The 17,066-nt window shown below is 40.2% G+C and overlaps 1 protein-coding gene across 1 annotated transcript in view; it reads left to right on the top strand.

Annotated features, from left to right (window-relative positions):
* Window positions 1-14,697, top strand: part of Kntc1 (kinetochore associated 1) — an 80,795-nt gene extending 66,098 nt beyond the window's left edge. Inside the window, exons 53-65 of the mRNA XM_071612168.1 lie at window positions 748-794; window positions 2,206-2,284; window positions 3,730-3,848; window positions 4,291-4,426; window positions 5,006-5,101; window positions 5,618-5,674; window positions 8,467-8,521; window positions 8,609-8,672; window positions 10,039-10,168; window positions 11,230-11,319; window positions 12,026-12,171; window positions 12,917-13,007; window positions 14,441-14,697. Of these exons, the coding sequence (XP_071468269.1) occupies window positions 748-794; window positions 2,206-2,284; window positions 3,730-3,848; window positions 4,291-4,426; window positions 5,006-5,101; window positions 5,618-5,674; window positions 8,467-8,521; window positions 8,609-8,672; window positions 10,039-10,168; window positions 11,230-11,319; window positions 12,026-12,171; window positions 12,917-13,007; window positions 14,441-14,461 (1,131 nt within the window). The 3' untranslated portion in view covers window positions 14,462-14,697. The remainder of the gene's footprint in view (window positions 1-747; window positions 795-2,205; window positions 2,285-3,729; window positions 3,849-4,290; window positions 4,427-5,005; window positions 5,102-5,617; window positions 5,675-8,466; window positions 8,522-8,608; window positions 8,673-10,038; window positions 10,169-11,229; window positions 11,320-12,025; window positions 12,172-12,916; window positions 13,008-14,440) is intronic.
* Window positions 14,698-17,066: the final 2,369 nt, after the last annotated feature.

Below are 17,066 nucleotides of genomic sequence, written 5' to 3'. Positions count from 1 at the left end.
TTTTTTTTTTTTTTTTTGTAAGTAACAATTTTACATGACTTTTATTTAATAAAACCACATATTTACAATTCAAAAAGTCCTAGTTTGATACACTTTACTAAATAAAGTCAGAGGTTAACTGTTCGAGCCATTAAAACATGATCTGCAGCAATGTTATCAGGAGTTCCTATCAGCAGCTCTTTAAAACTCAGAAGCCGAGCAGTTACAAAGTACCTCTGAAGTGAACATTGTTCCCAAATGAGATCTCAATGACTCTGGAGGTGGCTCTTGGGTCTAAAGGGCAAGCTGCTGCTGACCCCAAGCCCTGGGGTACAGAAAGTCCCTGGCCCTTGAGGTGGACAGTGCAAACTTCCAAGAGAGCAGCACATCAGTGTTTCCAGGTCACCTAAGCAGCAGCCTCAGAGAAGCAGGATGCTGTGCTTGCTAACAGCACTCTGCCCAGAGGACCACAGGACCCTGGACAGGACTTGGAACTCTGCAACCTCTTAGGGGACACCTGGAACTCATATGATCCCTTAACAGGCCCCCCCCCAAAACCTCGTCTGGACTGAAGATGTGGCAAACGCCCCAGACTGGCAGGGAGCCTGGTCTGAACCTTCATGTACACTGCAGATTGATGTCGGGCCATAATAAAAATCTTTTCATAAAATAATTTTGTACATAGAGTTTTTTATGTAGATTTTCATAGGATGAAAGTTTGTATAGTCACAAACTTAAGTTTCTAACTTTTTTTCCTTGTTTTCAAAGGAACCATCAGAATTATTTGAACTTCAAGAAGACGAAGCACTACGAAGGTACTCTGTTTTCCTTTGCTTACATGGACATTAACCTTGATGTCCAATAGGAATCTTACCAGTAAATTTTTCAGACATTAGTTTTTAAAAAGTTTACTAGATATAACTTTGGGCAGTCTCTGAGAAGAATAGTTCATTGATACAGGTTATAAGTGTCTCTGGTGAAAGAAATCAGAGACCCAGAATTTCTAAACCCTCAAGCTCCTGCAGATGTCAAGGGTTCCTAGATTATCTTTATATCTCAAGTAAAGACTACTCTTATTAGCTTGGACTTTGGCACCAGACGCCTCTGTACTCTCTTACCCTGATATGCTGGGATGGCTCAAATATGGGCCACCAGATTCCTTTTGTCCTTCTGACCTAACATTGAGACCAAGAAAGATAGGTTGCTTTCATCCAACAAGCTGAGTGATTGTTCATGGATGACTCTCTTGAGAAGACTGTATATGGACTTGAGTCAGAAAGAATGTGGTAATTCATTAATGATGCTTGGCATAGGCATGGGGGCATGGTGGCACACATGCCAACTTTTCACCATTCCTAACCTAGGTCAAGGAGTGTGTAAGGCCCTGCACCCTGCCTCAGCCCTGGAGATCTGATTGTAAGATGAGACTTGCATAGAGAAGCCCAAGAAAATAATCTCTCCTAGTTGGAGCAGAGCTGACCTAACACCCACTCCCTGTCTTCCTTGCCTCTGGACCCCCTCCTCATCCTTACTTAGTCATTTTTCCCCCCCAGGACTGGGGATTGAACCTAAGACCTTGCATGTTGCTAGGCAAGTGCCCTACCACTGAACTATACTCCCATCTCCTTGCTTGGTCTTTTTAGAGCAGTTAGTTGTACCTTTGTCCAAGCAAGAGAGAGCTCCTGGTGTGTCTAGCTGTAGCAGCCAGATGACAAGTCTTCAACAGAAACAATTCAAGGAGAAAAGATAATAGGACAGTAAGTCTCAGAAAGCACCCTTTATGCAAACTTCCTGCCTTTTCCAGCTGAGTTCACTCCACCTTTCTCCCTGTGCCTCCTTCCTCTTGCCCTTCCTGGGAGTGGCCCACCATCCCTGAGGCTACAGGTTGAAATGTGCCCCTTCCAAGGCCCTGGGTACTCCTAAAACAGAAATTCACTTGAGTAATAGTCAGTGTACTTCACAGCTATGGTTTACATCAAGTTCTTAAATGGAGAGAATTTAAATTTCAGAGACTGGCTAGCTGTTTTATAGATTAGGATGCTGAGGCCTGGCATTTATTGTGTATATTATTCTCTTTAGCTATGAAGGAACTCAAGAAAAGATTAAGTATCTTATAAGGGAAAACAAAAATATCATAATCCTTCTGGCCAACATGCCTGATGTCTTTTATTGTTGGGTAATCTATCACTAGGTTTCAAAATGAATGTAACTGAATTTTTTTTCCAGAGTCGTGTATCTCCTCCAGTCTCGTCCGATTGATTATAGTTCAAGAATACTGTTTGTATGCGCAACATCAGCTACAACTGTAAGCTCTATAAACTTAATCAGAACCTTGGGGGCATCTTAGCTTAACATGTTTTTCCTGCATATTTACCATGTTCAATTTTATAATATATAATTCAGATAATGCTCACTTATTAAAATACATAAGTACTTATTTTAATTTATAAACAAGGATTATTAAATACAGTATGCTCCATTTAGCACTGTCCTCTGTAATGTCCACTTAGCAGACCGAATGGTGACCCATTGACAGCTCCCACGGGTTTGAGGTGTTTGGGATTATTAACCTCTGGGTCAGTCTGCTTTCCTCATACCAGGGCACCAAGCAGACTGGTCCTAAGAAGAGTCCCTGTTCAGCCTTACCATCCTCCATCACCCGGCTTCGGCTTCAGTCACCCAGTAGACTCTAGCTAGACTCTGCTAAAGGCAGCACAGGTGCTTTGGACATCAGGCTTTTGTGTACAGAAACATTCTCTAGGGCAGCTGGAGCAGAGAGGAAGGGTACAGAGCCATTGGGAAAGTGATCCTCAGGAGGAAAGGGGGAGAGTCTGAGGTGCTGAATGTGAGTTCCTTGCCCATTAGCTTGTCTTTCAGTCGTTCTTTCAAGCAGAAATGGTATTCCCTGATGAGTGGCTGGTCAGCTTAGCTCAGCTGATGGCACTTTTCCTCCTGTTACAGCATGCTGTATGTGAACTTTGTCTTCCATACAGAGTATTAATGAATACATTATGGTTAATCAATATCAACAAGTATTCAAATGTGAATTCTTATTAATACATATCCAAGAGTTGTAGTTTAATAATTGTGAGAGTGTGTGTGTGTGGTGTTTGGGATGGAACCCAGGACTTCAATCTTGCTAGGTAAATACTTTACCCCTATGCTACATCCCCAATCTATGAAGTCAATTTTCAGTGCTTCATCAAAAATATTCTTATGTGAAAGTCATCTTTGTGAGGTTTTTTTTTTTTTTTTTTTTTTTTTTTATTTGAGACTGAATCTAAGTAGCCAAGGTTAGTGTCATATTTGTGGTCTTCCTGTCTCAGCCTCCCAGGTCGCTGGGGTTACAGGTGTGGCCACCATGCCCAGCTTAGCTTTGGTATTTCATGCTGGGAGCGTGTGGTGTGCGTGTGAATACAATAGCTGCTGGGACAGTGGGGGGTCCCTGCCTCTATTTGCCAGCACTTTCACCCACCACCGCTTCTACACCATCAGTGCAAATATCAACTCTAAAAGGCAAACAATCTAGTATTATAGTGAAAATAGTTTGGGCCCTTTTCCTCCTGAAGTGTCAGGAGTACCTCTCCAGGTCCATGGACTGCACACTGAGAACCACTGTTCCCCACTGTGCATTCCTGAAGGGCTTGAAGGGGGAAAAGAATGATGTTGCTTATGCTGCCTAGCTTGACACCCATTTACCCAACTACAGCATGCAGTGTGTTCATTTCCAAGCCTTTTTTGGTTTTACAGACATTGGGCATGCGTCAGTTAACTTTTGCCTACAAAACAAGAGCTCTTCAGTGTCTCCTCTATTTGGCTGACAAGGAAACTATAAAATCTCTCTTCAAAAAAACCATTGAAGAAGTAAAGTAAGTAGAATTTGTTGAATTGTTTTAAGAAATAGAAAACATCTTTTTTTTTTTTTTGGAACGGTAACTTTATTTTTTTACACCCCACCTCCTTGGAACGGTAACTTTAAAGTCTATTAATTTATTAGAGTGCCTTTGAGTACCTATGTCAATGTAGTTCTGTTGCCTTGACAGCCTTGACATTTTGGCAAAGGGGAAATAGGCCTTTGGGAACATCTTATCAACATCATTTCTTAGGAGTATTTAGAAACTGAATATTTTCTCCATCTTCTTGAAATTGATTGCTATCTAATGTTACATTCTGAGAATATATTTAAAGCCCAGAATGAGCATTTAACAACAAACCGGCCTCATTACATACCTCCTTGTAGTTGCTTTTGCTTTTTTTTTAGTGCAAATGTGGCCTGTGAGAATGATTCTTACAAATACTTCTGTTTTCCAGATCCTATTTGAAATGTATGACTTTTCTGGCAGCTTTTGAGATGTTGAATATCCCTATCACATTTGAATTATTTTGCAACAGTCCTAAAGAAGGAATGGTCAAGGGCCTGTGGAAGAACCACAGGCATGAGCCTATGGTATGTAGGGTCAGCGGACCTGGGCTCTGGTCTTCACTTGTGCTATTGCAGCCACTCAGGTGCTCACCACTGCTCAGGGTCCTGAGAGACCCCTTCTCCCTGAGCAGGTCCACTGGACTTTCCTACGTCCTGTCCTGGCATGTGGATGGACAGGGCAACGTGGAAACTCCCCTTTGCTCCCGTGAAGCCCACTGGCCATTGTCCCTGCCAATATTAAAAAGAGCACTTTAGTCCCCTCCAAGGCTTGTCAGGGGCGTTGAGGCCATCTGTCTCCCGATGGGGAGGGGTATCCTTCCTCTCTTACTTAGTTACCTTTAGGAACTTGGTGACAGAGATAGTTGGATCCCAGGGCAAGCAAACTTCTAAGGTAGAAGAAAGACAAAGAAGAATTTCTATTTCTTTCCTTAGAAAGAAGCCTTCATTGAATTAGGCAATAGACATTGTAGATGATGTGCCCATCTTGGATTAAGCTGCCCTACCTTTTTCAGAGGTCTTTGAACTTACCGATGCCTCAAAACAACATGATTAATTTTTTCCCCTTTTCTTTCTTGTTTCCAATTTGTTTTTGTTTGGCTTTAGGCGGTAAGATTGGTAACAGAGCTTTGTTTAGAATACAAAATCTGTGACCTGCAACTTTGGAATGGACTCCTGCAAAAGCTTCTTGGCTTCAATATGGTAAGACTAAGGATTTCTGGAAACTCGTACATAGGATCCCTTACACATTTCAAATTGGCACCAGTTACTGAACAGGTACATGCTGAAAATATCCACAGCCACTGAGCTCCTGCCAAGCTGAAGGAAAATGGTGTTAGGCCGGAGAAAGGGCAAATTCAAAATTGACCTGCATTGTGCTGGAAATACTTGGAATCCTAGCCTTTTCTGATATTTATGGGTTTAAAGTGAACTTCTCTGGCAGTGTTAACAGAAGATAGGCTTTTATGGTTATTGCTTTTAAAGCATTAAGAAACTGATATTTCGGGGCTGGGGTTGTGGCTCAGTGGCACAGCACTTGCCTAGCATGTGTGAGGCCCTGGGTTCGATCCTCAGCACCACATAAAGATAAATAAATAAAATAAAGCTATTGTATCAATCTATAGCTACAAGAAATTAAAAAAAGAAAAACTGATATTTCATGTTGAAATTTTTCATCATGGTAATCTTTACAACTTTTCATTTTATTTCTTTTTATAGGTTCCTTATCTAAGGAAAGTTTTAGCAGCCATTTCTAGTTTCCATTCTTTATGGCAGGTAGGTAATTTTTTAAAGTAAATATCATGAAATTTCGTCTTTGCCTTTGCTAGCCTTCGACTGCTAGGTGCCCTAAAATAAAAAGTCAGGTCCTCAGTAAAGAACAGAATGGGGGGCTGGGGATGTGGCTCAAGCGGTAGTGTGCTCGCCTGGCATGCGTGCGGCCCGGGTTCGATCCTCAGCACCACATACAAACAAAGATGTTGTGTCCGCCGATAACTAAAAAATAAATATTAAAAAATTCTCTCCCTTTCTCTCTCTCTCTAAAAAAAAAAAAAAAAAAAAAAAAAAAGAACAGCATGGGAAAGAAGAAAAGAACAGTATAGATTAGCCCTCAGGATGATGCTCCAGAATCCTCACATCTTGTCTCCTCAAAGACGGTGCTCTCCTGAGTTCTCCAGGCCTTGTCAGCCACACCTTCATATGGCCTTTGGTCTCTGCTCTTAACATTGGTCACAGAGTCATTCATTTTGTTTATGTTAGACTGCCCTTAGTAGGCCTTGAAGATCCTCAGAGTCGGAGACCATGTCTCATTTATTTTTTTTCCTAAATCTTCCAACTTGTGTATGCATTATCACTGTGTATCATCATGTATTATATAGAAATATGTAGTTTATTCTGAGCTTACTATATCAGAATATGGAAATATACTGAGTAAAACACAAAGATTCTCCTTTACTATTTCTCTTCACAGTTATCTCCCCAGAGGTAACTACTGCTTGTAATTTCTCACATGTCCTTCTAGAGCTTTCCTGTTGTATAAGCATATAGGCGTGTATGTATACTTATATACACAATAATGCAATTACATTATCTAGACAAAGTGCTGTTTTCATCTAACAGTGGTATCTGGGAGATTGTTCCATATTGAAAGAGTTATAAGTGTGTGTGTGTGTGCGTGTGTCTATGTGTATATATAGATAGAGAATGAGAGAGTTTTTTTAAACTAAGGTAAAATTTACCCTTTTAAAGTGTACAGTTATGTGGGTTTTAATGTATTCACATAGTCGTGTGGCCATCACCATTTTCTAGTTCTAGAACATTTTCCTCACTCCAGAGAGAAACTTCATATCCATTAGTAGCAATTCCCCATTCTCTCCTTCCTCTAGCCCTCACACACTTATCTACTTTCTGTCTGTGGGTTTATCTATTCTGGCATTTTTGTATTAATAGAACCATATAATTTATAGCCTTTTGTATATGACTTCTTCCGCTTAGAATAATGCTACATTACAGCATTTCTTTTTTTTCTTTTCAAGTTTTTTTTTTTTTTTTTAGCTGTAGCTGGACACAATACCTTTATTTTACTTATTTTATTTGGTGCTGAGGACCAAACCCAGTGCCTCGCATGTGCTAGGGGAGCACTGTGCCACTGAGCCCCAGCCCCAGCCCCTACAGCATTTCTTTTATTACCCAGTAATGTTCCACTGTGTGGATATACTGCTGACCCTTTATCCATAGGGGATTGGTGTTAGGGCACCACAAGCACTGCTGCCACCCTGTGGACACCAGCATTTTGGATGCTTGAGTCCTTTATGGAAAATGGCAGAGCATCTGCATAGAACCTACACATACCCTCCTGTGTGCTTTATCTCTAGATCACTTACAGTGCCTAATTTAATATAAATGCTGTATAGATAGTTGCTCTGCTGTCCTGTTTAGGGAATAATGACAAGGAAACACATCTGTACTGAAAGGACACTCGCAGAGTCCACACAAAATCTAAAGACCACACCACACACAGGAATCAGAGCTTGGAGCAAACCGTCAAGGCTGTCCCTCCAAGGAGAGCAGCAGCCTGTGGGCACTCCCAGAGCAGCTTTATAGCCTGCGAGAGGAATTTCACAGGCATGCTTTAGGAATTACGTCTTGGACTGGGGTGGGGTTCACCCTTTAGCAGGGACATGTTCTTAGGGGAGGCTAAGCAACATTACCTCACTATCTCCAGATAAAAGGGCTCCTAAATCAAAACCTAGGAGTCCCTAGGTTTTGATAAAATGGATAAAATTGGCTAGATAAAAATGGCTCCCGACCTAAAATGGCAAATCTGATGCCAATATGTACATGTTCAGTAAAGGCACAATTTTTTTTCCCCCCGCAAGCATGTCCCACACTCAGTTGATTGTATCCTGGATGTAAAATCTGAGGATTCAGAGGGTGGACTGTTCAGCATTTTATTTCCCCATTCATCAATTGTTGGGCACTTGGACTGTTTCGAATTTGGTTGTTATGAATAACATGGCAGTGAACATTTGTATACAGTTTTTATGTGGACATAAGTTTTCCTTTGAGTATGTATGTAAGAGTGGGATTGTTGTCTTATAGTGTCTCTGTTTTTCACCTTTTGAGGCAGCTCATTATTTTTTTTCTTAATTATCCTCCATAATATGGTGTAAAGTGTAGCAGAAGTCACTTAAGCATTCTTTTACCCTTGGGAATCTGTTCTTACTCACTTTCTTGAAATTCCTTCTCTGGTCCCCTTCCTCCTTTCCTATGGCCCAAGCATAATGTCTGACACAAAATAGGCTTAGTGTTAATTTTGTTTTCTGAGTTGAGTTTTTGACATTTTGTGACAAATGGAACATATGAATCAGCCAAGAGTATATAAAAAGATCCTAAAGTACACAGTCATGAAGAAAATTATCCTAGAATCTTAATAACCTCCAACAGGGAGATAGCAGGATAGCAGCTTCTGATTTGGTTTTAGCATCCAGAACATAAGCTTTAACTGTATGGTTGTGTGAGTTCATAATGTCCTGGATGTGAATTCTTTAATGCGCTTATGTCTGCAGGTTCCCTACTTCAGCAAAGCTTGGCAGCACGTGATTCAGATACCACTGCTCTCAGGTATTTTTCCATCCAATATTTCAGCACTGACAGTAACACTGTGTTCCTGAGTACCTGTGTGCATCAGTGTTTTTTTTTTCTCTCCAGCCTCTTGTCCTTTAAGACCCAGTCAGTTGTCAGATTGTTGTGAGAGTCTCATCGCTGTCCTAGAGTAAGTAAAATGTCTGTTCTCCTACCAAGAAAATAGAATTTGTTGCTTATAAAATTCCTTTCTAGGAGACATCTCTACAAGCACTGTGTTCTCCCCTCAGCTGAGTATTACTTCTGTGGTTTTGCTTATCTGTTGTCAATCTTAGTCTGAAAATATTAAATGAAAAATTTCAGAAACAATCCATACATTTTAAATTATACCCCATTCTGAATAACATGATGAAGCCTCATGCTTCCCCACCAGGATGCATATCATCCCTCCGCCCCGCCTGCCTATGGGCCTGCACTGCCCATCCATAGTCTCCCAGTACACCTCAGTTATCAGATTAGCTATCATGGGATGGCAGGGCTCGTGTCTAAGTAAGCCTTATTTTACTTAATGATAGCCCCATAGTACAATCCTGGCGATGCTCTTAATTTCATTATAAATGAATATTTTATTGGGCTGTGATCGTGGCTCAGTGGTAGAGTGCTTTCCTAGCATGCATGAGGCACTGGGTTCGATCCTCAGCACCACATAAATGTAAAGATATTGTTCCACCTAAAACTAAAAATATATATATATATTTTTAAAAAATGAGTATTATTCTCATTGTTCTATTTTATTATTGTTATTACTAATCTCTTACTTTGCCTAATTTATAAATTAAACTATTATATCTATCTAAATATCTAACTGTATATCTACATAGTACTATCTGTGGTTTCAGGCATCTACTGAGGGTCATGTAATATACTTCCCATAGATAAGGGGGGGAATGACATAATTCCTTTTTCTTAGGAAGTCAAGTTTTTTAGTTTTTGCCATGTCTGCTTCCCATGTGTGGGCCTTCCAGTTCCATAGTGAGCTGAATTCCTAGACAGTCTCTGAAATTAGTACCCGATGTAAATATAAGTGTAGAGGGGCTGGGGCTGGGGCTCAGCAGTAGCACACTTGCCTGGCATGCATGAGGCACTGGGTTCGGTTCTCAGTACCACATATAAATAAATAAAATAAAGGTCTATCAACAACTAAAAAAAGTATTTAAAAAAAAAAATATATATATATATATATATATATATATATAAAAGCATAGAGTGCCATTTGTGACTACCTTAAATTCTATAGTGTTGTCTCATAGGTTTTGAATATTCTAAGAATTTATCTTATGCATCTGTAGACGTAATCATGCCAGTTGGATAGTGCTCTGTGTTCCTGTGGGCCAGTCTCTTTATTCTGTGCAGAGGACCGTTAAACTCTCGAATTACTCATCACTAAGCACATGTTACTACCAGCACTTTGGGATCTAAAATTATGGAAAGCTGTGAGGGACAATTAGTTTAGGAAGTTTGATAGGTCTTTAACTAATTAACATGCTCTCTTGAAGATGTCCAGTTTCAGGGGATCTCGACATGATGGGAATCGCCAAGCAGTATGTCCAGTTGGAGCTTCCGGCTTTTGCATTAGCTTGTCTCATGCTCATGCCCCACTCAGAAAAGAGACACCAGCAAATTAAGGTATTTTGCACGTTGTACTCCGGGTTGCCAAGGACATGGAAGGTCTCATATTGCACATCTCTCACAAAAGTCTACATTTTCTTTTTGCCAAACCTATAAATCATGAATAAGTCAGCCTGGGTGAGATGAAAAGCTTGTGTTGGGGGGTGAGTAGGAGGTAAGACACAAGGATAGATTGAGGTCCACCTGAGAGATGTCTTGAAAGACTTCTTCTTTCTCTGTGGGAACATGTGATTTTCTTGGAATAACAAAGTAAAATGATAAAGTCAATATCTTAGAAGGAACATTAACTCATGTAGACTTGATCAGAGGAAAGATGTGGCAGGAAGGAAAACTACTGGGAAACTCTTGCATTGGAATAGAATTTTAATTCACTTGATCCATACATGACAACCTGTGGGTAGACGGCAGAAGCTAGAGGGTAAGAACCGAAGGGCAGTGGTGATGGCATTGAACAAGATGGGGAGGCCCCGCAGAGGACAGCCTGATTTAGCAGCTGGATAGGAGAGATAAGAGAGAGGTTTTATGTGTGGGTCTTTAACAAAGGAAGCTTTGAGCATTTTGAGATCAGAACTTTTAAAAATAACTAACCCTCATTTCCCTTAATACAAGAACAAAGTATTTTGAAATGTTTCAGTTATTTCCTCTCCTGGTAGATAAGGCAGTAGATAGAGATTTATATAAATGAATATGCATGTTTTCTGTTTGTCATTTGGTCTATTACTTGCATTTTTTAAAAGCCATCTGTGCTTGTCTTTGACATTTTTTTCTTTTCTGATTACTCATAAACTCATCTCTTGTTGCTTTTCAACATTTCAGTGTTTAAATAGATTGTTTTTCTCTCTTAGAACAACAAAATTCCTAATAAACAGCTTTTGCTGTTGGAATAAATAATTATAAAATGCTTTCTTTCCTTTATTCAGTAATTTTTTGGTAATAGGAGTTGATTATTTTCCTATATTAGAAATTCTTTAAGATATTTCAAATTTAAAAATTAAAACTTTCCAGGCTTTACAGAAAGTAATAATACTTTTTAAAATTGTGCTTGATTTTTTTTCTAGAGTTTTCTGGGTTCATGCAATCCTCAGATCATCTTACAGCAGTTAGAAGAGCACATGAGTGAAGGCCAATTAGCTGGATTTTCACACCAAGTAAGAGGCATTTTCCATATCCTTTTTACTATGAAAATTTGATCCTAGAAGGTAATCCTCCTTGGACTGGGGATGTGGCTTAGTAGTAGAGCAGTTGTCTAGCATGCACGAGACCCTGGGTTCCCTCTCCAGCACCACACACATGCACAAAAGAAGGTGATCGTTTTACCCAAAAAGTTAAGCAGGAAACTACTATCTATCGCTAGCTCTTTGTTAATATATAAAATTATTTTGTGTTTATTAAACTTTAGTAGATTTTTTTTTTAAAAAAGGAAGGGACCCTCCCAGGCAGGGTTGTGCACATCAGTAATTACAGCAGCTGGGGAGACCAAGTCAGGAGGGTTGCAAATTCAAGACCAGCCTGGGAAACTTAAGACCCTGCCTCAAAATAAAAGGGGCTAGAGATATAACTCAGTGATAGAGCATCCTTGGGTTCAATCCCCAGCACCATGAGAAAAAAGAAACAAAAGACAGATCCCAGCTGTCTTGTTTACTGTTTAAAAAGTCCAAAGTGCTTAACAATAGCTGTCTATTTATTTATTGTGTACAACACTGGGCCAAAGCATTCTCCTTTTCACCCCTTCCTAAAACAGGCTTGGTCCCAACACAGTGATAGTTCAACTTCGGGTTGTCAGAAATTCTCAGGACTGAATAAAGACTTAGACATTTACACTTTTTTAATGTCATGATACCTGTTGTTCTATAGATTAGAAATCTGATTTTGAATGATGTCATAAATAAGAAGGAGTTTGGAATTTTGGCAAAGACAAAGTACTTCCAAATGTTGAAGTTGCATATGATAAATGCCAATAACATCACTGAACTAACACGCTACTTGGCAAATGAATTAAGGTGAGTTAATCTGGGGCAGACAGATTTCTGAAGAATTTGCTTAAGATGTATCTTTGTTTTGGAAGAAAATGTGAAAAAAAATATAGAGCTGGGTGGTTGTAATTAATAGCTACAAATACTAACCTAGAACACATTCCCAGAAGTTAGTCATCTTGTCATTTGTCATCCAAACCCTTGGAACATGGACTTGGAATCACAATAGACCAGCTTTCTAAATCCCCACAGTGTGAGTCTCAGTCCTGCTCTAGGCCCCGTGTGACCGCCCTGTTCTTGGGACGCCTACTCAGAGCGCTGACCACTTTGGGTAGCATGGAGCCTTGGCCAGCCTTGTTGGCTGGCTTTCCTGCACCCACAAATCCAGAAACAGTGAGCTGCTAGGGGTAAAACTGGGAGCAGACATGAAAGCAAAAAGGAGGCAGAAGAAGGGCTGATGCTACAGGAGGGGAGAGTGCAGGCGGGACTGAGTGGGGACTGGCCCCTCCTCATCTGACCTAGCTGTACCAATCATGAGAGGTGACTCTCAGCCGCCACACCATGGATTGTTTTCTGCTTGTTCACCCTTGTGACCCAGCCATCGTTACACATTGTCATTCATAAATGAATATTGTTCTCAGAGGTCTAATTGACAGAGTACCCAGTTTGAAAAATTTGGACATCCATATATGCTTAAGCCACAACCACAATAATTAGAGAACAGATATTTATCACCCTTCCTCACAACTCCCTTTTCCTTCTGATTCCACAGTGTAGATGAAGCTTCAGCTTTGATAACTGAGTATTCAAGGCACTGGGGGAAACCTGTGCCTCCAAATGTGGCTCCCTGTGAAGTCCTGAAGGTAAGCCTGGCCCAGTGGTTAGGGTCTAACCCAACACCATTTCCACTTCTGTGATCTTGAAGCTAACCCTGGCATTCTGGACAGAAATGTCTTTTTACATGTGTGTATGCAGTTCTGCATCACGTAGGTCTAAATTCTGAGAAATGTGTTGTGCAAACATCGTGGAATATGTCTGCACTAACCCAGGTGGTCTGGGTGGACCGCTGAATGTGGCCTTTTGTGGTTGGAAGACTGGAGGCACGAGGTGTGAGGCTGCTGCCAGCACGGCGTGGCCAGTTGCTCTACAGTGAGCTATGTTTTAGTAGGAGAACACTCTAAAATAGTGATGAAAACGTGTGTACGGGAAGCATGTAATGGTTGGCTGTCATTGTCAGGCCTTATGTACTATCCATAATTGGACGTGCTGTACTTTTATAAACTGGCAGCACAATAGGATTTTTTGCCAGCTTCCCACAAACACGAGTCATGCTTTGCACTATGCATGACAATTGAAGTGTCATTAGGCAGTGGAACATTTTAGCTCTCTTATAATCTGAGAGGACCGCCATCAGGTGTGCAGTCCACCTTTGACCAGAATCATCATGGTGCAGCACTTCTTGCATTAGAGTCCATGCCCAGAAGTCCCAAGGCCAGGTTCTCTTCTGAGCCATGCCAGTGGGTAGCATATGACTCAGGCAAGCCATTTAGCTCAGGTGGGCTTTAGTGCCATGGTCTCCTCAGGGCTTCCAGCACCACAAGTTCTCATGAATGTAGTTTCTCATATTGAAACAAGTGAAAAACTAAATTTTAAAAAAGGTATATATTACTGTTATGCTTCAGTAGTGTTTACTTTTTATTTCTTCTTTTTTAAGTACCTTAGACATGTATGTACCCTATAGGAAGAAGAGAAACATCAAAGGGCAAAAATGGCTAAACTGAGTCCCTCAGATCTCATTGTCCAGACAGAGATCTGTTAACATCATGTTGTACAACTTTCCAAATTTTTTGTAAATAAAATATGCACATAAATTAATTTCACTCCTATATTTGCTTAAATGTAAATAAATATAAACTTAAACGTAAGGTGAAAGTTTACTTTGATGTTTTGCTACTTTTTGTAAACCTAAGTATGACATTTCTTTGTCTCCTTCTGTGCAGATAAGGCATATTAAAATAAGCTTACATTTTCTTAATTCCCATCAGTAACTAACAGTGTTCACTTCCAGTCCATTGTGCTCAGTAGCTTAAGATTACTTATTTTAAAAAGGGAGAATATTGACTTAGAAGACAAATTTGTTACCCTTAAAAATTTTCTTCCTAGCCAAATGTCTAAAATGCTAACTAATTTTCTATATAGATTTTTATCACTAGAGTTAAGTCTTAAGTTCTGTAGTTTATCTATTTTCTACTTAAAAAACTGATGCATAAAATATACTGTGTTTCTTCCCATTTAGACGTTCCTCAATGGATTATAGTAAATCATCAAACCTTTTTTCAAACGACAAGAAGAAGTTTGGAGTCTACTACTAACTGACTATATTTATTACAGTTTGAAAATTGTGCAGTCTTTGGCTGGGGATGTGGCTCTAGCAGTAGCACACTCGTCTGGCATGCGTGCAGCCCGGGTTCGATCCTCAGCACCACATATAAAGATGTTGTGTCCGCCAAAAACTAAAAAATAAATATTAAAAAAAAAATTCTCTCTCTCTCTCTCTCTCTCTCTCTCTCTCTCTCTCTCTCAAAGAAAGAAAATTGTGCAATCTATATGTCATAGCTATTTGTCAAATGTTGTCCCACAAGGAATAACTAAGATGCTCAATATTAGCATAATTACCCCATAAAGAACTCCTGTCCTGAATTAATAAATAATTTCATTGCCTTTTCCTTGTATAATTTATAGACTCGGTTATAGACTGTTTTTTTTGCACCCTACATGAAGGAAGCAAAATGCAAAGAGAGTTTGCTCTCTTCAAGAAAAGCAAATACCCAAATCCTATTTATTCCATTTATAAAAATTAAAATATTAAATGTTATTATAAGTCCACATTTATTTAACTTTAGTTGTAGTGTGTATCGGTCAGTGGCAAGTCAGAAAGACATGCCGAGCAGGAAAGGGGTTTAATGTCAGAGATTGGCTGCAAAAGTTCTTAAAAGGACTGAAGGAATAAAAGACGAAAAGCTAGAATGCAGAAGGTTCTAGAAGCCTAAGATCCAGAGCTGCCCCTGACCCTGGATTGGAGCCCAAACCCACATTTACCACTGACCTGTTGGAGCTGCCGCCACCACGCTGCACTCAGAAGTCCGGGACTTTCCACAGAGCCACTAGTTGATAGCTGCTGTGTCCAACCATCACCAAAAGAGGTAGTCCTTGTGCCAGCATCCAGCAGTGACCCAACCAGAGACATGAAAAATCCAGATGGGCTCTGTCAAGGAGTTTTTCCCAGAGAATGGAAAAGGAAGAAGGGCAAGAGCAAGTGTGGAGCTGGGACCATGGGCCAGTGGAAGTGGGTGGAAGACTGCAGGTACCCAGAGGGAGTCTGTGTGAACTGCCTGGGAAGGGGGTACATGTCAAGCTGAGATGCCTGGCAGTGCAGCAGGAGGTGAGATCAGAGGCACCTGGCTCAGGAAGACACAATGGCACAATGTGAAGGGACAAGTCACAAAAGGACAGTTATTCCCACTCTGTTTGGTGTTTATGATGCACAACATTTCTCTTTTAGGAGACTTAAGATTAAAGAAGGGCTGTTTTGAACTCCACTTGGCTGTTTGGTCATTAAATACATGCATTAATCACTGGAGATTTGTCCCTGATACTAATTGTTCCATCTCCTTGAGAGGATCTTAATTTTGTGTTGTGGCTTGCATCTTTATCAAATTAAGAGAATGTTGGGGCTGGGGTTGTGGCTCAGTGGTAGAGCGCTCACCTAGCACGTGCAAGGTCTGGGTTGAATCCTCAGCACCACATAAAAATAAATAAAATAAAAGTATTGTGTCCAACTACAGCTAAAAAAATTTTTTTTAATTAAAAGAAAGTGAGAAAGCAACTTGGTTAGCTTTCAGATCAACTAAAAGAAAATAACTTTGAATAAAATGTATTGGTGGGTTCCCCCCCCCCCCCTTTTAAAAAGTAATGCAAACAGCTGGGCACAGTGGTGCATGCCTGTAATCCCAGCAGTTCTGGAGGCTGAGGCAGAAGGATCTCAAGTGCAAAGCCAGCCTCAGCAACTAAACAAGACCCTAAGCAATTCAGTGAGACTCTGTCTCTGAATAAAACACAAAAATGGGCTGGAGATGTGGCTCAGTGATTAAGCACCCCTAGGTTCAATCCCCATACCAATAAAAAAAAAAAGTAATGCAGCTGGGCGTGTTATTACATACTTATAATCCTATCAGGAGGCTAGGGCAGGAAGATTGCCAGTTCAAAGCCAACCTCAGCAATTTAGCAAGTCTGTAGGCAACCTAGTGAGACCCTGTCTCTCAAAATAAAAAGGGCTGGGGATGTGGGTTTTTGATTAAGTACCCTTGAGTTCAATCCCCAGTTCCAAAAATAAAAATAATGCAGCAACTGACAAATTAAGAAATAAAAGCGGCATATTTAAAATAATAATAATGCAGCCAAGTGTAGTGTCACACACCTGTAATCCCAGCAAATTTAGAGGATCTTGGGGATGTAGCTCAGTGGTAAAGTGTCCCTGGGTTCCACCCCCAATACAAAAAAAAAAAGTATTGCAGTGTATGGTATATGTATAATCAATAAAGTCATTTTTAGAAAGGATTTGGGGTGATCAATAAAGTCATTTTTCAAAAACTGGGGTGATGAAAATGTTTTGGAACTGGGGGTGACAGCCTCACACCATAATGAATGGTCTGAAAGTAAATCTGAATTGTTCACCTTAATTTTTTATCATATTTTACCTCAAATACAAAAGTAAGGCAGAACTTTGGCTTGTGAGAGAAGGGTGTCGACATGTTTTGTGCTATTCCTCTTGCTGAGTATAGCTATAAAACCTGTACAGGAGAAAACTCGGAAAGGTAGAGCAGTAAGGAAGGCCAGTTAGCAACACAGTGGCAAGCTTCCTA

This window comes from Marmota flaviventris, chromosome 1, assembly GCF_047511675.1.
Source record: "Marmota flaviventris isolate mMarFla1 chromosome 1, mMarFla1.hap1, whole genome shotgun sequence".
Taxonomy (NCBI): domain Eukaryota; kingdom Metazoa; phylum Chordata; class Mammalia; order Rodentia; family Sciuridae; genus Marmota; species Marmota flaviventris.
This window is presented reverse-complemented; position numbering and strand designations above follow the sequence as displayed.